Source organism: Rhinichthys klamathensis, unplaced genomic scaffold (assembly GCF_029890125.1).
Source record: "Rhinichthys klamathensis goyatoka isolate OS25496 unplaced genomic scaffold, OSU_Roscu_1.1 h1tg000097l_1, whole genome shotgun sequence".
In the NCBI taxonomy this organism is placed as follows: Eukaryota; Metazoa; Chordata; class Actinopteri; order Cypriniformes; family Leuciscidae; genus Rhinichthys; species Rhinichthys klamathensis.
Window position 1 is genome coordinate 421,703 of NW_026606636.1, and position 20,799 is coordinate 442,501.

The 20,799-nt window shown below is 36.6% G+C and overlaps 2 protein-coding genes across 4 annotated transcripts; both read right to left on the reverse strand.

Moving 5' to 3' along the window:
* Positions 1-1,593: 1,593 nt before the first annotated feature.
* On the reverse strand, positions 1,594-6,683 carry si:dkey-201i24.3 (trichohyalin). 3 transcript variants are annotated; one of them, XM_056252598.1, is made up of 6 exons: positions 6,539-6,658; positions 6,327-6,426; positions 3,129-3,244; positions 2,804-2,911; positions 2,552-2,725; positions 1,594-1,803 (listed from the first exon to the last, which is right to left on the reverse strand). In XM_056252598.1, exons 1-6 carry the CDS (start codon positions 6,548-6,550, stop codon positions 1,633-1,635), a joined length of 681 nt encoding a protein of 226 aa, XP_056108573.1. In that variant the 5' UTR covers positions 6,551-6,658; the 3' UTR covers positions 1,594-1,632. The 3 variants fall into 3 exon arrangements, with proteins under 3 accessions (XP_056108573.1, XP_056108572.1, XP_056108574.1); XM_056252597.1 differs by having other exon boundaries at positions 3,129-3,247; positions 6,539-6,654; XM_056252599.1 differs by having other exon boundaries at positions 1,628-1,832; positions 3,129-3,247; positions 6,539-6,683.
* A 4,030-nt stretch (positions 6,684-10,713) lies between these two features.
* Positions 10,714-14,697, reverse strand: cd74a (CD74 molecule, major histocompatibility complex, class II invariant chain a). The gene is made up of 6 exons (XM_056252600.1): positions 14,488-14,697; positions 12,839-13,008; positions 12,547-12,659; positions 12,402-12,453; positions 11,087-11,182; positions 10,714-11,003 (listed from the first exon to the last, which is right to left on the reverse strand). The coding sequence occupies exons 1-6, from the start codon at positions 14,565-14,567 to the stop codon at positions 10,729-10,731; spliced, it is 786 nt and encodes a 261-aa protein (XP_056108575.1). The 5' UTR covers positions 14,568-14,697; the 3' UTR covers positions 10,714-10,728.
* Positions 14,698-20,799: the final 6,102 nt, after the last annotated feature.

Consider the following 20,799-nt stretch of genomic DNA (forward strand, 5'->3'; position numbering starts at 1 on the left):
AGCCATTCTGCAATATTCTCCTGTTAAGCATTAAATGACTTTCCACACAGTGAAGTAGCTCACCAACACCAGCAGTTAACAATGACACTCTTCCTCCGTGCTTCACTGTGATAGAGATGCATTTATTATTATATTTATCACCATGTCTTCTAGACACCGCTCTGGAGCTTCACCAACTCGTGTTTCATTGTCACATAACTTTGTTGAACCGGCCGAATAAAACTTCCCATATTCTTCCAAAAACTTCATTCTCTCTTTGATGTTTATCTGAGACAGCAATGGTGTTTTAAGTAGTGCATTTGCTTACATTTTTATAATTTCCTGACCATTGATTTGTGGTTGAGACAAATAAAAGTTTAGTGGTTAGCCATTTTGGGCTCTCCCCTTTATATTATCTTATTACATTTTTTTCTCAGGAGTGTTTAATGCAACATTTTACTACCAAATATGTAATCTCTAGGTAACTGAACTTATACTGTAAAGTTTTCATCGACATCTCACGATTCCACTAGTGTGGACAGACAAACTGCTTGACATGTTACTCCTGGTTAGTTTAACAGTTTTACTCACTGAAGCCCTCCATGGACATTAAAGGGTTAGTTCACCCAAAAATGAAAATTCTGTCAGTAATTACTCGCCCTCATGTTGTTCCAACCCCGTAAGACTTTCGTTCATCTTCGGAACACAAATTAAGATATTTTTGATTAAATCTGAGCGCTGGATCACTCCTCCTTAGGCTTCTTAAGGGATCGAAACTGGCCGGCCCAAAAGTTATTAAAGACATCGTTAAAATAGTCCGAGTGACTACAGTGGCTCAATCTTAAGTTTATCAAGCGACGAGAATACTTTTTGTGCGCAAAAAAACAAACAAAAATAACGACTTTATTCAACTATTCATTTCCTTCTCTGTTGCCCTCGAGATTTCACGTAGTGAAACTACGCAAAGCTTCTAAGTTGCACGTTACACGTAGGCTCACGCTGGTCATGTATATGATGCGTGTGACGTACAACCTAGAAGCTTTGCGTAGTTTCACTACGTGAAATCTCGAGGGCAACAGAGAAGGAAATGAATAGTTGAATAAAGTCGTTATTTTTGTTTGTTTTTTTGCGCACAAAAAGTATTCTCGTCGCTTGATAAACTTAAGATTGAGCCACTGTAGTCACTCGGACTATTTTAACGATGTCTTTCATAACTTTTGGGCCGGCCAGTTTCGATCTCTTAAGAAGCCTATGGAGGAGTGATCCAGCGCTCAGATTTAATAAAAAATATCTTAATTTGTGTTCTGAAGATGAACGAAAGTCTTACGGGGTTGAACAACATGAGGGCGAGTAATTACTGACAGAATTTTCATTTTTGGGTGAACTAAAACTTTAAGTTGAAAATGCCTCTTTTATTTGCGATTTATACAATTCAGATTGTTTCAAAGCAGCTTCCCAGTAATAATAACAGAATCAACGATGCAAACTTCATCAAAAATGAGACAAACTCAAACTAATAAGTCAATAGTGTCATTATTCAGCTCGAGTCAGTTCAGTGTTGATTCAGTTCAGCTCATCAATTATGAAACGATTTCCATTTATTTTATAATCTCTAAAAGTTACTTGTTGGGAAACCATGTTGTATCAGCGGTGTCATTGAGTGGGAATGTGAGTTTTCCGGAGCTGCTGAACTTCCTCCTGGAGCTGCAGGTTTTGTGAGGACAGGTGAACAGCGTCCTGGATGGTGTCTATGAGAAGAGCCCTGTACCTGCTCTCGGACATCCTCCTCTGCTCCTCCAGAACCTCACGAAACGCCCTGAACACCTGAACGCGTGCAGAACACAGGCCTGACACTAGATGACAGTATTCAGATAGGAAATGTAGCTATATAACTTGGGCACTATATTAAAACAAAACTTTAGCACACTAGTCATGCTTAGTGTTCGCATTCAGAACAGGAAGAAGACAGATATGACAATTTCTTAATTTGGTTTTCCAATCATTAAAGGCCTAGTTCACCCAAAAAATGAAAATTATGTCATTAATGACTCACCCTAATGCCGTTCCAAGCCCGTAAGACCTCCGTTCATCTTCGATATTTTCGATTTAGTCCGAGAGCTTTCTGTCCCTCCATTGAAAATGTATGTACGGTATACTGTCCTTGTCCAGAAAGGAAATAAAGACATCATCAAAGTAGTCCATGTGACATCAGTGGGTTAGTTAGAGTGTTTTGAAGCATCGAAAATACATTTTGGTCCAAAAATAACAAAAACTAGGACTTTATTCAGCATTGTATTGTTTTCCGGTTCTGTTGTGTCTTACCCACTGATGTCACATGGACTACTTTGATGATGTCTTTATTTCCTTTCTGGACAAGGACAGTATACCATACATACATTTCCAATGGAGGGACAGAAAGCTCTCGGACTAAATCTAAAATATCTTAAACTGTGTTCTGAAGATGAACGGAGGTCTTACGGGCTTGGAACGACATGAGTGTGAGTCATTAATGACATAATTTTCATTTTTGGATGAAGTAACCCTTTAAAAGCCGTAAATGGGCTGTTGTCACCTGTAGACTCTCCTCTCTGAGCTCATGGACCTCCTGCTGGTGGTGTTGGTTCTGCTCCTCCAGGTCCACATACGCTTGCTGGTTCTCCCTGCGCAGCGCCTCGATCTGAAGAACCAGGACGTGTCTCTCTCTGCGCAGGTACGGCATCTCCCCCTCTACACCTACACCTCTCACCTGCGGACGGGACAGAGACGGTCACATGATCCGAACGGCCCGTTGTGCAGAACGGTCTTCTTGTTCAACTGCTCTCACCTGCTCCTCTTGTAGTTCTCTCTCCATCTTCATCAGTTCATCCTCGATCAGTCTCTCGTGAGTCTCTCTCAGTCTCGTTCTGCGCTCCAGGAGTTTCTCATGAACCCCCTGAGAGACAAACACATTCACACACACAGTTAAAACACCTGCTGTGCTGCGTTACATCAGCCTTTTATACGTTTTGGTGCAATATGGTAACACTTTACAATAAGGTCCCATTAGTTAACGTTAATGCATTTGATAAAATGACTGCTGGTTGAATGCTGGAATGTGTTATCAGGTATCAGCACAGGACTGAGCTTCTGTCTCCTGATTGGCCACTCACCATGCTAGTGGCGTGTGATTGGTCGGATTCTCTGTGTGTCTCCTGTAATCTGATCTCCTCTTTCAGTTGTCTGATTCGGTTCATTCTCTCCTGATTCCTCTGAATGCTGGTCCTGCCTTCTGGAACCATCATCAGCATCATTAGCATCATCATCAGCATCATCATCAGATCATAATCAGCAGCATCATCAGCAGCAGCAGCAGCATCATCAGCATCATCAGCAGCATCATCAGAATCAGCATCAGCATCATCATCAGCATCATCAGCAGCAGCATCATCATCAGCATCAGCATCATCAGCAGCATCAGCAGCATCAGCATCAGCATCATCATCAGCATCATCAGCATCATCATCATCATCAGCATCATCAGCAGCATCATTAGCATTAGCATCATCATCATCAGCATCATCAGGATCATCATCATCAGCATCATCATCATCATCATCATCATCATCATTATCATCATCATCAGCATCATCAGCAGCAGCATCATCATCATCAGCATCATTAGCATCATCATCAGCATCATCATCATCATCATCATCATCATTAGCATCATCATCATCATCAGCTTCATCAGCATCATCATCATCAGCATCATCATCAGCAGCATCATCATCATCAGCATCATTAGCATCATCATCAGCATCATCATCATCTTCAGCTTCATCAGCATCAGCATCATCATTATCATCAGCAGCAGCAGCATCATCAGCATCATTAGCATCATCATCAGCATCATCAGCAGCATCATCTTCATCAGCATCAGCATCATCATTATCATCAGCAGCATCATTAGCATCATCATCAGCAGCATCATCTTCATCAGCATCATCATCATTATCATCAGCAGCAGCAGCATCATCAGCATCATTAGCATCATCAGCAGCATCATCAGCAGCATCATCATCATCAGCATCATCATCATCCGCATCATCAGCAGCATCATCATCATCATCATCAGCATCATTAGCATCATCATCAGCATCATCATCATCTTCAGCTTCATCAGCATCAGCATCATCATTATCATCAGCAGCACCAGCTTCATCAGCATCAGCATCATTAGCATCATCAGCATCATTAGCATCATCAGCATCATTAGCATCATCATCAGCATCATCAGCATCATCATCATCATCAGCATCATTAGCATCATCATCAGCATCATCAGCATCATCAGCATCATCAGCATCATTAGCATCATCATCAGCATCATCAGCATCATCATCATCAGCATCATTAGCATCATCATCAGCATCATCAGCATCATCATCATCATCATCACCATCATTAGCATCAGCATCATCATCATCATCATCATCATCATCAGCATCATTAGCATCATCATCAGCATCATCATCATCTTCAGCTTCATCAGCATCAGCATCATCATTATCATCAGCAGCACCAGCATCATCAGCATCAGCATCATTAGCATCATCATCAGCATCATCAGCATCATCATCATCATCACCATCATTAGCATCAGCCTCATCAGCATCAGCATCATCATCATCATCATCATCAGCATCATTAGCATCATCATCAGCATCATCATCATCTTCAGCTTCATCAGCATCAGCATCATCATTATCATCAGCATCATTAGCATCAGTATCAGCATCATCAGCAGCATCATCATCATCATCATCAGCATCATCATCATCATTAGCATCAGCATCATCATCATCAGCATCAGCATCATCATCATCATCATTAGCATCATCATCAGCATCATCATCATCTTCAGCATCATCATCATCATCATCATCATCAGCAGCATCATCATCATCATCATCATCATCAGCATCATCATCATCATTAGCATCAGCATCAGCATCATCATCATCATCAGCAGCATCATTAGCATCATCATCAGCATCATCATCATCTTCAGCATCATCATCATCATCAGCATCATCATCATCATTAGCATCAGCATCATCAGCATCATCATCATCATCATCATCATCATCATCATCATCAGCATCATTAGCATCATCTTCAGCTTCATCAGCATCAGCATCATCATTATCATCAGCAGCACCAGCATCATCAGCATCATTAGCATCAGCATCAGCATCATCAGCAGCATCAGCAGCATCATCATCATCATCATCATCATCAGCATCATCATCATCATTAGCATCAGCATCATCAGCAGCAGCATCATCATCATCATCATCAGCATCATCATCATCATTAGCATCAGCATCATCATCATCAGCATCATCATCATCATCATCATCATCATCATCAGCATCATCAGCAGCATCATCAGCAGCATCATCAGCATCATCAGCATCATCATCATCATCATCATCATCATCATCATCATGTTAGTGCAAGGATGTAAGTTCCCTCCAATAATTAGATATGGACAAATTGTCCCCCAATATTTGATATTATTTATGTTGCTCTGCTGCACTGCATGTTTCTTTGTGTTGTTGACAGCAAGTTTTCAAAGTTATGTTATTAGGCCGATCCACCTCTGAGGTTTAAAAGTGCTCATCAATGTCAAAATTACTTGAGATGGCCAATCAGATGAAAGAAGGCGGGGTTTAATGTTCATGAAGCGAATATATATTCCAGCACAATGCTTCCGTTCAGGGCTATTGTTAACTACAACTTAAACTATTAAAAGCATTTTGTTAACTGAAATCAAGTGGAATAAAATTCAATATAAATATTAGATGAAAAACTTAGAAATAATAAAACACAAACTAATCAAATGAAAAAAGCACAAAACAAAATTACTAAAATAAAAAAGAAAGCTAATTAATATTTTTATAAAACTTATAGTATATAAATAATACTAGAATAACACGGCTTCCATTTTAACGTTAAAGAATGTTATGTAACTGTTATGACAGAAATGCAAGTAGCTAATATCTAGTATCAACAAACTATATTCAAGGTATTGAATTATATCATTTATGTAAGTAATGTAATGCAATTTGTAAATGAATGAGAGACAAGACACTTTAACAGAGCCATTTACATAGGCATAAGAAATATTATAAACTGCATATTTTAAAATACAAAATATGATTTGCAGATAGTTCAAATACTTTACAATAGAATCTAGTTGATTTTCTACTTTTTTTTTCTTTAATCCCTTAATCCCTAATTTATATATTTGTCAAATCTAGCACTTGTTAATCATGGTTATGATGAATATGTAAGTGATGTACCAGTAATATGCATCTCCATCTCCTGTCTGAGGAGCTCCTGCAGATCTGTCTTACTGTCCGCTGTCTCACACACCTCTTCAGCTCTGCCTCCATCAGCCACCTACAACACACACACACACACACGGTGTCAACTCCATCAGCATTAAACTCATATTTCACACAACACGAGCAGTTATGTAGCAGATTTATCTTATTACTCTTTTGTTACTCACGGATGTGTCCATGTTCTTGTGTTGAGCTGCTCTGAACTGAAGCTCTCTCTCTCTCTCTGTGTGTGTGTGTGTGAGGGAGAGAGAGAGAGAGAGAGAGAGAGAGAGAGAGAGAGAGAGAGAGAGAGAGAGAGAGAGAGAGAGAGAGAGAGAGAGAGAGAGAGAGAGAGAGAGAGAGAGAGAGAGAGAGAGAGAGAGAGAGAGAGAGACTGTGTGTGGTTGTGTTTCACTCTCTTGAAATATTCATTACTCAGTGTTCACTTTCACCTGTGTCTGTGTGGGACTGTTTAAATGTTGCATCCAGGGCATAATAACCCATTATTATAGGGTTATAACAAAGAAAAATTGTTACTTCAAATAAAATACATTAACTGAAATAAAATAACATATTCAAAAACTTAAACTTTATTTCACCTATAACTGGCAAGGCAACATTTCTACATTTCTCACGTTTCATTTAGTTTAACTTGATGTACTAAAATAACTAATACTAAAGCTGAAAAATTAAAAAAAAATTAAACTATATAGCCATATTAAAAATATAATAAAAATAACTAAACGTGCAAAAAAATACTAAAACTTTAACAAAACCATTCAAAATAACAATAAAAAGTAAATTAACGCTGATTAAATTAATCTGTATGAGTCATAATCATCCGCTCAGTTTATTTTATTTCCTCACGTCACTTTGGTCATCTCTCAGTTGCAAATGCAGCATTTTAAGGAAGTCACAATGTTTTTGAATCATGTTACTTGAAATAAACGTAAATGAAACTGAGCATTTCTGTTTTGAGAAAGAGAAGGAAGGTTGAGATATTTAACAAGAAATGGATGTTTTAGCATCAGCTAAACTGAGCAAATCATTTGACAAATCAGTTTAACTGTGTCCGTTTAGTGATTTCAGAGACATCACTGATGATTTCAACCATGACTTGAGCTGTGTGTGAACTTCAGGAGAACTGACTTAAAAACCGTCAAAACACCTGATTCACACAACAAAACTTCAGATATAATGAAAGAAAGTGATGTTAGTGAAGCAACTATATTGATTTATATATTATTATTATTATATTATTTATTTATATACTTTATAATATTGTATATTTATATATTAACTCATGTGTGTGTGTGTGTGTGTGTGTGTGTGTGTAGCATCATACACACATGTTTTTTTATTTTATATTTTCAGTTTTTTTTATTTAGTTTACATTTTAGTTTGTCATCAATTTTCAATTTATTTTTATTAAAATATAATTTTTTTCTATTTGCATGCGTCTTCTTTAGGTTGCAACACGTCGAGCTCTCTCGGCCACCGTATATTTTATTTTAATTCATCTTTATATTAACTAATTTTATATTAATTATATACTTAATTAATAATAATAATTTAGCTTTAATTCAATTTTTATTTCTATTTAGCTTTAATTAAATTTGATTTGTTCATCAACTTAAATATACACACACACACACACACACACACACATATATATATATATATATATATATATATATATTATGTATATATATATATATATATATATATATATATATTATATATATATATATATATATATATATTAGTTATTATTTTTTAATAGGCTTTATTTTTATATTTATATATATTTTATAATATATGAACTTAGATTGTAACAACACATCAACACTGAGCAGACAACAGAAGATCAGTGATGGCAGGTTTTCAGGCAAGTAGAGCGTCAACACAACAGAGATGAATACATTACTCAGTCTTTTCATCAACACACGGCTTTAAGCGTCCACACATCAATAAACATAAACTGATCACGAAGAGAAATCCTCCTGACATCGCAGGTAAACAGTTCTCAAATCAGAAGGCAATCTTTATATCTCTATCAATCTCTTTATCTATCTATTAAATCTATTATTTAGTGAAAATGATCTGAAAGAGGAAGTGCGGGATATTTAAAAACCCTAAGCTTCATGTTTTTCACATAACTGTTCATATTTACATCTCTATGTGCAGCTGTTTTGCACAATGATTGAATGAGGAAATCATATTTTTGCATATATGATTGATTATTACATTGTTCAACATGCTGATTTATCTGAATCCAACACAGTCTCATGAAAGTGCGTATCTATACCACGAATGTCATTTCTCGTGCCATTTATACGCCAAAAATGTTTTTTTTGCGTGCATATGATATACGCACTGAAAACCCCTTGGGTAGGTTTAGGGGGAGGGGGGTGTGCGTGCGTATTACACGCCATAAAGTGCGTATCATATGCAGGCGAAAACTGCGTGTCATAGACGCAAAAACTATTTTTAGCGTATAAATGGCACGAGAAATAACATTCGTGGTATAGATACGCACTTTCTTGAGATCGGGCTGCTGAATCTGGTATTTCACATCATATATGCGATCTGAAAGGCACTTTCTATACCTTTTCCTGTTATTTTACTGTATTGCAAAGATTTATTGTCTTATTTTATTACCATGTGTGATTTATTTATAGTTTGTTCAGACAGCATAATATTATTGAGTATATTTTAACCTCCGGCTGTGGTTTCATGCATTATGTGCATATGATTTAATGCAGAGATCATTCAGATAGAACTGAAAATATTCCTGTTTAATAAATAATATTCTTTCTTACACCCTTTTCTGTTGTTGTTTTTTATAGTGTAAACAGTCTTTAAATAAATAAACCGTCACCGTTTCACAGATCACACACACACTCACATTTGGAAACAGCATGTGTTTATTAAAGGCCTTTTATTTACACTCTTACAATCACTCTGATATTCATCCGCCTCAAACAACATGCCTTGGGTTAAAAATTAAAACAAAGAGATGATATCACAGTCACACAGAAAACTTACTATAGATATTATTAGAATAAGGGTTAGGCCAGCGTTAACATCTCTTAGAAATATCATACTTATGTGTATCTATATTGTGAACGCAGATAATTGGAGATCTTAAGTAGAAAGGTTATTGGATTATTTCCATTGAAGTACGTCCAAATGGACTGATTGATCCTCAGGAGCTGCAATAGAGACAGTATAAAGATTTGAACTGTTCTTCTTTATTGCTGGAGAAGATGGTCCTGTTGTGGACGTTCTGGCTTTACTCTGGAGAGAGAGAGAGAGAGAGAGAGAGAGAGAGAGAGAGAGAGAGAGAGAGAGAGAGAGAGAGAGAGAGAGAGAGAGAGAGAGAGAGAGAGAGAGAGAGAGAGAGAGAGAGAGAGAGAGAGAGAGAGAGAGAGAGAGAGAGAGAGAGAGAGAGAGAGAGAGAGAGAGAGAGAGAGATGGACATTAGTACTGGTATTTGAACACATTATCACTACATGAGTGTTTTGGGGCAAAGCAGTAAATTACACACACAGAGACTCACCCATAATATCAACAACAGCTGTGATGGACCATCATCAGAGGAGCGCACAACACAGAGAGAGAGAAGGATGTCAATAATATTTACATTACAGGTGATTGATTCATTTTGATTGACTATTCATTTCTAGTTTATGTTCCACTGGTTGTTCACAAATGGTAACTACAGTAAACTGTATTTACCATACTACTTTGCATTTAATTCAACTTTTTCATGACTAATTATATTAGCAGACAATGTTGCTTTCCGGTTTTGAAATAAAGCTGAAATAAAATAAAATATAAATCTTAGATAAAAAACTTAAACTTAAAAAACTTGTTACACTGACTAAAATAAAATAAGTTGAAGTTTAAGTAATTCAATTTAAATAAATTAAATGATAAATTAAATTTAAATAGAAATATTTTAAAATCTAATAAAAATTACACAAGCACACACCAAATTGAATAAAACTTAAAGTAAAATGAAAATGGAAAATTAAAAGCTAATTTAGAATATGAATAAATATCATAATAGTATATAAATAATACTAAAATAAGTCCATATTTATTTTTCATTTTTATGACACAATTAAAAACAGAGATAAATAAGCTGAAGTATTAATATTACCAATACAAATAAATTAAAGCTAAATAGAAATATGTAAATTATGTGTAGGCTACACTAATAAAAAAGTAGAAAAGCACATAAAAAAATGAATAAAACTTAAACTAAAATTAAAAAAGTAAAAAAAATGATAATATAGTATATAAATAATTATAAAATAAAAGCATAATATAATATAGTCATAACATAGCAATTTGAGTGAGTGCAGATTTATTATTTTGCTGTACTGGGTACTGGTTTCTCAAAGGATAACATTTCTATTTGCGCACCTAAAGCACATTTACACACACCTGAGTCACACTGGGGTCGCCCGCGCATGCGTGTGCCCGAGATCTCCTTGCCGTCTGTGTCCACACACCAGCAGTATCCGGTGCTGTGCCAGCACTGCATGGGCTTATAGTTGCCCTGCTCGTCACACTGAGGCTTGAAGTACCCGGGTCTCACCTGGCCCTCAGAATCCAGCTCACACTTGCTCTCCACCTCGACAGCTGCAGAGAGACATGCGGGTCACGTGGAGATCTGCGTGAGGTGTGTGTGAGAGTGTGTGAGTGTGTGTGAGTGTGTGTCTCACCTGATTGAGGTGTGGCCTTCATCTCCTCATCTGTGTTCACCAGCAGAGGCAGACTCCTCATTGGCAGATTCATCCTCTTCGGCATCATTTTACCACCTTGTGACAGAACATGAAGAATTACTTCAACAATAATGGACAAGAGCTTGTGATACAGTACGGAATTGAGAATGTGGCCACAGGTGTTGCTACGCAAGAAAATTAGAAAACCCCATTTCCATTTCATTTCATGTGTTTTATTTTTTATTAATATTGTCAATTATGTGCTTTTGTCATTTAAAATTTTTTTTTAATATATTAATATTTTTTTTAGCTTTGATTCAATTTAATTTTTATTTGTAATTCTAATACGTCAACTTCAAAATTTTATTTGTTATTTTTTCATCTAATATTTGTATTTTTTTTATTTCAGCTCAAATACCAAAAATGCTAGTTTATATATATTACATTTTTATTTAGATTAGATTAGAACTTATGTATTTAATATATAAATAGTGTAATATATTAGATTACATTTATTTTTCATATTATTTATTCTGTACTGATGGTGTTGGTGATTTTCAAACATTATATATTTTTTTAGTTTTCGGTTTTTAGTTTAATTAATACATTTTTAGTTTATTTAATTTTATGTGCTTTTTTTAAAATAACTATAATATATAATATATATTTTAATATTGAATATTAATATTTCTATTTAGCTTTAATTCAATTTTCTTTTTCATCAACTTAAACATATTTTATTTCAGTTAGTTGCAAAGGCAACAAGTTTTTCCACCTAATGTTTATATTTTATTTATTTCAGCTTTTTTTATATATATAATTTTAATTATATATTTTATATATTATATTTTTATATTTATATATATTTTTATAATATGTTAAATAGTGTAATATATTATATTACTTTATTTTTCACATTATTTATTTATCTCTGTAGGTTGATGTTTTTCAAATATTGTATTTTAGCTTTATATTTTTGTTTTTATATTTTTGTATACTTAGTTTAAGTTTCATTGGTTTTATGTGCTTTTTCATTTTTAAAATATTTAAATATATGAATATTTATTTTTGTAATATTAGTACGAAGTTAGTTGCGAAGGAAACCTTTCTAAAATCTAATATTTTTTATGTTATTTCGGCTTCATTCAATCACCAAAAATGCTGCCAATATATTATTATCATTATTATTTTCGTTTATAATATATTAACGTATATATTTAATATATAAATAATGTAGTATATTATATTACTTTACATTTATTTTTCATATTATTTGTTTATTTTTCTCTTGTGTTGTGTATGTTGCTGACTGTACCGTCCAGTTGTCCGCTGCCCTCTCTCTGGTTTGTGAAAACTGGTTGCAGTTTCTACAGAAAAGAATAAGAACCAGATATTCAGAATTGAATGACCAAAACCCCACGCAGCGCTACTGACACCTATCATCTGCTGTTCTTCCTCACCAGGAGCGGAGAGCTCTTCTTCTTGTCAGTGGTCGGGTCAGAGGTTTCGTCAGAGAAGTCCTTCAGCAGGGCCATGCTGTTCATGGGAAGGTGCATCGCTTTGGGAGGACCAGCTGACAGACGAAAGATGAACATGATATGCATATAAGTCTCGTTTGCCTTTTAAACAAATATTTTAGAAAAGTGTGAGCCCTTTATTTAATGAGAACTGGGATTTATAAGCCCGGGACAATATGCATGAATCATTTGATGGTTGTATTTCTGTAAATGAATGGCATATAAAGCGATATACCTGACATCTTTCGGGTCAGCTCAGTCTTCAGCTTCTCCTGGCCGCTGGTCAGAGCACTGAGGTGCTCCTTCTGACCCCAGACGAAGTAAGCGGTCAGCGCCTGTCCCGCCAGCAGAAGACAGGCCAGAACCGTCAGTCCGGCCACCTTCAGGGCCTTTCCATTGGGGTTCCTGAGACACAGGACAGCACACACACACACACACACATTAGGGGAGTTTCCACACACTGACGGTCACTGCTGTGGGTGTTTATCTGTAATAACACCGTCTCTGTCCGACAGAAGTGTATTCCCCTTCAAGTAAAAGGGAATCTTTCTATGATTCACGCCACTATTTTGAATAGTTTGAGATCCTGGGAATTTTTTTGTGGGTAATTTCATTTGAATAAAAAAAAAAACAGAGGGAGAAACAAATCCTGCTTCTATTTTTGGATTATTTCATTTTAAATAATCCTCTTTTGTAACTCACTTTGGAGTCTGCTAATTGAACAAATGTAAATCGATATGGTTTAAATTCTCAACTAAAAATAAGATTGACTGATTCAGGGTTTCAGGACGACTAAGAATAAGCAACAGTGAATGTACAATGCAGGGATACTTTAGTTAGTCAGAACTCAAATTAAAACCATAAATAAACTAATATTTTAGTTGCTTGAAATAAGTAGCGTTAATTAAAATCAAATAAAATATAAAAAAGTAATCTTTTTTTTAATTTCACCAAGTTGCCAAGGCAATATTTCTCATTTTTATTTAGTGTAACTTCCTGAAAAATAACTAAAACTGAAACAAGTTTTAAAAATAACTAATATACATAAAAAATATATATATATATATATACCTATATATAAAATGACCAAACCAAACTACTGCTAAAACGGCTAATTAAACATTTGATATGATATTATATATGATTTGTTTGGGTATTTTATTTGCTATTAAAAAAAATCTTGTATAATTATTAGTCTACTACATTAAGATTCATGGCATCATATTAATTGAGACTACATAGTATATTTGTCATTTTAAAAATGTATTTGTCACACCACAGGACTTTTTAAAATGTAGGCTACTAGTGAAGGCAAAACAAAGTGATTAAAACAATGCAGCTCCTAAAATACAGAGTTAAACATTCATAAAATTCCATTAAAAAGGAAAATATTTAAATGTGCATGTTATTTGTCAACAGCTCATTTTTATAAAACGTGTGTCCAATATATAAACAACCAATCAATAACGGCAGCGCGTGTGACGTCACGGGTAGCTAGGCAGAGTTTTATTTCCATCTTTCCGATTTCGCCTCTATTTTGGGAATTTTAGAGTAGGCTAAATAACTTATGTAAGATATGTATCGAAATGAGTTTATACTTGTTGCGTAGCCTACCTTTTGAGCCACGGAATAAATTTTTTTAATGATACATTACATTGTCATTAATAGGCCTAATTAATGCTTTTAAATTTACACGCACAATAAGCTACTGGAGTTTTGCATGCAAGAAAAAGTTAAACGGAGCATCAAAGCATGCATTCTTTAACATTTACCCTCACAAATGCTATGTTATAATTGTTATCATGCACTAATTTAATAATATATAGCCTACTGAAACTAACAATTTATTTAATTATGTCCCAAAAACAAATACATAAACATCACCGTGTTGGTCCGCGGCTCAGGATGGTCTCTTGGCTCGGCACGCGCTGAATCAGCGCATCGTTCTGATCATGCTCATCCATCACTGCTGTTTCTAGTGTGTGTGAGTGAGTGAGTGTGTGTGTTTATTCCGAATGAAAGTCTCTGTGTCTTCCAGAAGGTTTTATGCACAAGCGAAACCCGCTTTTCAGGATGTCTGTGGCGGAAAGTCCCTTATTCTACAGATGTGAACCTGAACCTGATTCGGGCATCTTCACATCTGAAATGTGATTGGCTGATGAGAGCAGCGTCATTAGTTGATGGAGAGACTGAAACTTCAACTAATAAATGGCCACGAGAAAGTGCTTGATAAAAACAAAACACTGAACATAAATATTCCACTTTCATTTTTTGGAGCAAAGTGATTAAATATTTCAGAGAGGGATTTGACATCAGGGTGACACTTTCTAATAATTCCCTTAAATCACTATAAATATCATGTTTAGATTAAATGCATTCAGGTCCTTGTGAAAAAATATGCATCAAAGTGTGACATTTAGATTTCTATCTTTCTGTCATGTATAGACTATTATATAGCTACAATATTATATTACTATACCCTTTTTGAAATTAATATTAATCACTTACATACACTTTAAAAAGGTTGCCTTAAATTTTAAGTATCAACTTGGATACTTAAGTCATTTCAACTTAAATTAGGCCTAGCCTACATTAAATTGACTTAAAAATGAGTTGAATCTTGTGTAACTTATGAAAAAACGTTTAAAATTGCTTAACTTATTTTGATGAGTTAATGCAACAAACATATGTTGTCCTTTTTATGTAAACTGCATAATGAGTAAAGTTTTATAGGCGAAGTAATGCAAGTTATTATAAAGTTTTATAACAGTCTCTGCAGGGCTATAACATGTTAGGCAACATCATGGTGAAATAAACACATAAACATGGTCAAATGTGAGTGAATTACTGCAGGTTCTGCCGAGATACAACTGATTCATGCGTCCAGTTTCTCTGATTGGTCACCGCAGAACAAAACATTATGACATACAACATTCCTTTTGCAGAAACATTATTTCTAAAACACAGAACTGAGAAATAAAGAATCAAGTCCGCAAAACTCCACCATCCTTTCCAAGTAGAATGTCAAACATGAAGTGAAATCAGCGAGTATAATCTTTAGATCTGATTTATCAGAAATGTGTTGTGGAAGCCGTGTTGTGTGTTGTGTTGTGGAAGCCGTGTTGTGTGTTGTGTTGTGGAAGCCGTGTTGTGTGTTGTGTTGTGGAAGCCGTGTTGTGTTGTGTTGTGTTGTGGAAGCCGTGTTGTGTTGTGTTGTGGAAGCCGTGTTGTGTTGTGTTGTGGAAGCCGTGTTGTGTTGTGTTGTGTTGTGTTGTGGAAGCCGTGTTGTGTTGTGTTGTGTTGTGTTGTGTTGTGGAAGCCGTGTTGTGTTGTGTTGTGTTGTGGAAGCCGTGTTGTGTTGTGTTGTGTTGTGTTGTGGAAGCCGTGTTGTGTTGTGTTGTGGAAGCCGTGTTGTGTTGTGTTGTGGAAGCCGTGTTGTGTTGTGTTGTGTTGTGGAAGCCGTGTTGTGTTGTGTTGTGTTGTGTTGTGTTGTGGAAGCCGTGTTGTGTTGTGTTGTGTTGTGTTGTGTTGTGTTGTGGAAGCCGTGTTGTGTTGTGTTGTGGAAGCCGTGTTGTGTTGTGTTGTGTTGTGTTGTGGAAGCCGTGTTGTGTTGTGTTGTGTTGTGTTTTGGAAGCCGTGTTGTGTTGTGTTGTGTTGTGGAAGCCGTGTTGTGTTGTGTTGTGTTGTGGAAGCCGTGTTGTGTTGTGTTGTGGAAGCCGTGTTGTGTTGTGTTGTGGAAGCCGTGTTGTGTTGTGTTGTGTTGTGGAAGCCGTGTTGTGTTGTGTTGTGTTGTGTTGTGGAAGCCGTGTTGTGTTGTGTTGTGTTGTGGAAGCCGTGTTGTGTTGTGTTGTGGAAGCCGTGTTGTGTTGTGTTGTGGAAGCCGTGTTGTGTTGTGTTGTGTTGTGTTGTGGAAGCCGTGTTGTGTTGTGTTGTGTTGTGGAAGCCGTGTTGTGTTGTGTTGTGTTGTGTTGTGGAAGCCGTGTTGTGTTGTGTTGTGTTGTGTTGTGGAAGCCGTGTTGTGTTGTGTTGTGTTGTGGAAGCCGTGTTGTGTTGTGTTGTGTTGTGTTGTGGAAGCCGTGTTGTGTTGTGTTGTGGAAGCCGTGTTGTGTTGTGTTGTGGAAGCCGTGTTGTGTTGTGTTGTGTTGTGGAAGCCGTGTTGTGTTGTGTTGTGTTGTGTTGTGGAAGCCGTGTTGTGTTGTGTTGTGGAAGCCGTGTTGTGTTGTGTTGTGGAAGCCGTGTTGTGTTGTGTTGTGGAAGCCGTGTTGTGTTGTGTTGTGTTGTGGAAGCCGTGTTGTGTTGTGTTGTGGAAGCCGTGTTGTGTTGTGTTGTGTTGTGTTGTGTTGTGTTGTGGAAGCCGTGTTGTGTTGTGTTGTGGAAGCCGTGTTGTGTTGTGTTGTGTTGTGGAAGCCGTGTTGTGTTGTGTTGTGTTGTGTTGTGGAAGCCGTGTTGTGTTGTGTTGTGTTGTGGAAGCCGTGTTGTGTTGTGTTGTGGAAGCCGTGTTGTGTTGTGTTGTGTTGTGGAAGCCGTGTTGTGTTGTGTTGTGTTGTGTTGTGGAAGCCGTGTTGTGTTGTGTTGTGTTGTGTTGTGTTGTGGAAGCCGTGTTGTGTTGTGTTGTGTTGTGGAAGCCGTGTTGTGTTGTGTTGTGTTGTGTTGTGGAAGCCGTGTTGTGTTGTGTTGTGGAAGCCGTGTTGTGTTGTGTTGTGTTGTGTTGTGTTGTGTTGTGGAAGCCGTGTTGTGTTGTGTTGTGTTGTGGAAGCCGTGTTGTGTTGTGTTGTGGAAGCCGTGTTGTGTTGTGTTGTGTTGTGGAAGCCGTGTTGTGTTGTGTTGTGTTGTGTTGTGTTGTGTTGTGGAAGCCGTGTTGTGTTGTGTTGTGTTGTGGAAGCCGTGTTGTGTTGTGTTGTGGAAGCCGTGTTGTGTTGTGTTGTGTTGTGGAAGCCGTGTTGTGTTGTGTTGTGGAAGCCGTGTTGTGTTGTGTCTTAAATGGTGTTTAAGCAAAAATAACACTATTGCAAATGATTTTCTGTTACTGCTGGTAAAAATAATCACTGAAGGTCATTTTTTGGGTAATCTGTCCATAATCAAATGATGAGATTTCCAAACACAGTTAAGTCAAATCTCAGTTTGAGGATCACTAAAGCAGAGCATATGAAGGCTGACACACATATATATATGTAGGCCATATCAATTGTTTTGCACATAAAACATATTTTTAAAATATATTTTAAAAAATTATCTACTTTATTAATATATTTCCCAAATGGAGATGTCAGATCTAGTAGGGACACACACATAGTAAACATAAACACAACACAATGGCAAAAGATTAGCAGATTTTAGTTTTGTTTCAAGGAAGCAGAGGAAGACAACAAGATCTGCATACAATACTTTCACTTTTATTTTTCATTAATCAGAATATAAATCGAACTTCACCGTTATTGAGAACTAATTTAACTCTTAAATCACCTTTCCAGTTCAATAATTTAACAACCAACTCATGTTATAATATTACTGAATACATACTAAACAAACATCTGATGATTTTTTTCCATGAATGAGATTATCTAATATTTTATAAAGAGAGAGGAACAAAACAGTTGAATTCAGATTTGCTGATGTCACATGAGAGACTGAATTCAGAAGAATCCAACAAGGAATGCATTTCATCATTTTAAAGACGACTGAAAGGCACATAAACACAATCAAAGTACTAACAGTGAGCGCTCCTGCTGTTAAACTGTAAAAAACAAACACACTCACAAACAAACACATTTATTCTCCCTCTCACATAATAATCTTTTTCTCACTGTCATATCAGACACATAATTCAGGCAACATCAGAAGAAATACATATTAAACTGAAGTCATTGCAAGCATTTGAGGGTTTGTAAGGTTTTGGATAGTAATTCTTTCCGATGGATTTGGTAACACTTGAGTCAGTTAATCATATTATGCATTATTATGTATAGTACAGTATATAGTAGTCCTCTGGGAGGTATACAAAATAGTGGTTATTGATTAGAGAACCACATTCAAGTGAACACTAAGTTGTTCATCAAAGATTCTTGTTAATTAAAAGTATACGTTAATAGTGCGTTACTCATTTGTTCCTGCAGTTATTCATACTATGTTATTCATGCATTTATTCAAACTCAGTTTTCAAATCTATCTGGATTGATGAAGGCCTAGACGTAGCAGATCCTCATATATTGTTCATCTCAGACAATGGACAAACTTTCCCTCGCCGCTTCCTGTTCTGTTCTTCCTCAATGCTGGATCCTCTCAGTTTCCAATATTACACTGACAAACAAACAAATAACTTCTTTGGCTATAGCTTTTTAGGTTGCATGAAGAAGATGGACATAATCAAACCCCACACTACATTTTTTTCTTATTTGAGAATCCGTTTCACTCAGAGTTAGTGGCAGGTTTTCACTGTGACCAAGTTCAAGCTCCCCAAAATTGTCTACATATCAAATTGCCCCTGATATTAACTGTAAAAAGTATAACAACTAGCCTACTCCTTTGCCTAATTAAGTTTATATTAATGTAGATACATTCCACCATATAGCCTATAATCCACTGTTAGCTATTTCATATTCAACTTTTTGTTATGTTCTGGCCGTCACATGTGGCATTGTAACATTATAGGACAGGGTAAACATCACCAAACCTCCCACAGATTATTAATCATAGTAAAGACACTTGTTTTGTGTTATACGTTTTCTGAAATGGTATGTTTAAACTGAAAATGTGGCATTATTAATTATTATCATTATTTTCTAAAATTATCGGTTCATTTTGTTAAGGTTTTTGCAGATGAGATTTCTCTTTTATCACTCTATAAATCAGCCAGACAAAAAAGTTTTCTTCCAATAGTCTGAAAGAATACATGTTAGGAGAGCAAAAACAAATAAAAAATTCTGTGATTAATAAACTGGGGAAGGTATGGGGATGTTTACCCTTTTCACCAGAGTCTTCTTAATGTTACCTGTATGAAAAAACGATGTTTTTGCCTAGTGTCTTGCCTTAAATTGTGCATGTGGTCATTTAGGCCTATGTAATTTTCAAAACTCACAATTTTCCTAACTGTTTTATGGAGTTTTGCTATAATGAATGTTTCTGGAAAGATGTTTTGTCAGCTGAGCATCAATCCATTGAACCTAGTCTACTATCACATCCTATGTTTCCATCCACTTGTCAATCGAATTATCTGAAGTTCGGTAAAAAAAACCTCATGCGAATAAAGCTGCATCCCAAGTCTCCCGGAAGTTCCGGGAGTCTCCCGCATATTGCTAGTGTCTCCCTGATGCCCGCAAATTAGTTAAAATCTCCCGGAATCTAGAGCGAGATAGAACATACTGCGCGCAGAGCTTTGAAAAACTCATATTTAACGGCTCTGACTGCGCGCATAACATAGCCTACAAAGCGCGCGGCGCGTGCAAGGCAGAGAGGGAGAGAGACCTTGCGAGTGTGCCTCAGGAAAGCTAGGCACAACCCGACACACCATACCACATTAATGCACACGGATAAAAACGTGTGGATGGAAGTGTCTCTATTTTACTCGTATGTATTTTACTAAGCTCTGGTAGTTTGGCACCAGATTGTATTATCGCTCTCTGACCGTTAGTCGTCGCTCTATAACCCATTAATATATATATGTGTATGTGTGTGTGTGTGTGTGTGTGTGTGTGTGTGTACCGTAAATGTGTGTGTTTGTCGCCCTCTATTAGCCGAATGCTTGTAAGGCGTCAGTTCAGCGCACATGAGTTTCAGTCAGCTGGTGTCTCTCTGCGCTCGAGGCGCGCTCCGGACCGGAGGAGAACCGGAGTCACCAGACAGCCGAATTTACCGGAACCGCGTGAGAACAGCGTCACAGGACGAGCGTTTCTCCGGGTGAGCGGTGAAGGAGTGACGCAGGACACGCGCTCGGACGCGTTCAGCAACGCTTCTTCTTCTGCTGTGTGCGAATCAGGTGAGAGAAAATCTGCTGCATGTTCTGACACTAAACAACGGCCTTATATAAAGACAGTCTGTGCATTAGACACTACTGTACCAGTGATGGGTTCACACCGCACCTGTTGTTCGTACATCAGTCAGTCAGTGTTCAGGATGTTTACAGTCATATTTAGTATGTTGTTCTGTAGTTTGGTGATTTTTAGTGGATGTATGAAGTCAGGTCCCCTCAGATTTTTGTGT

Coding starts and splice junctions, on each gene's coding strand:
- si:dkey-201i24.3 (XM_056252597.1), bottom strand. Junction 2,912..3,128: donor AATCACACGCCACTAGCATG/GTGAGTGGCCAA, acceptor TTTGTCTCTCAG/GGGGTTCATGAGAAACTCCT. Junction 1,804..2,551: donor TCAGAGAGGAGAGTCTACAG/GTGACAACAGCC, acceptor GCACGCGTTCAG/GTGTTCAGGGCGTTTCGTGA.
- cd74a (XM_056252600.1), bottom strand. CDS start 14,567: ATGGATGAGCATGATCAGAACGATGCGCTGATTCAGCGCGTGCCGAGC. Junction 12,660..12,838: donor GCTGACCCGAAAGATGTCAG/GTATATCGCTTT, acceptor TTCGTCTGTCAG/CTGGTCCTCCCAAAGCGATG. Junction 11,004..11,086: donor GAAGGCCACACCTCAATCAG/GTGAGACACACA, acceptor GTCTCTCTGCAG/CTGTCGAGGTGGAGAGCAAG.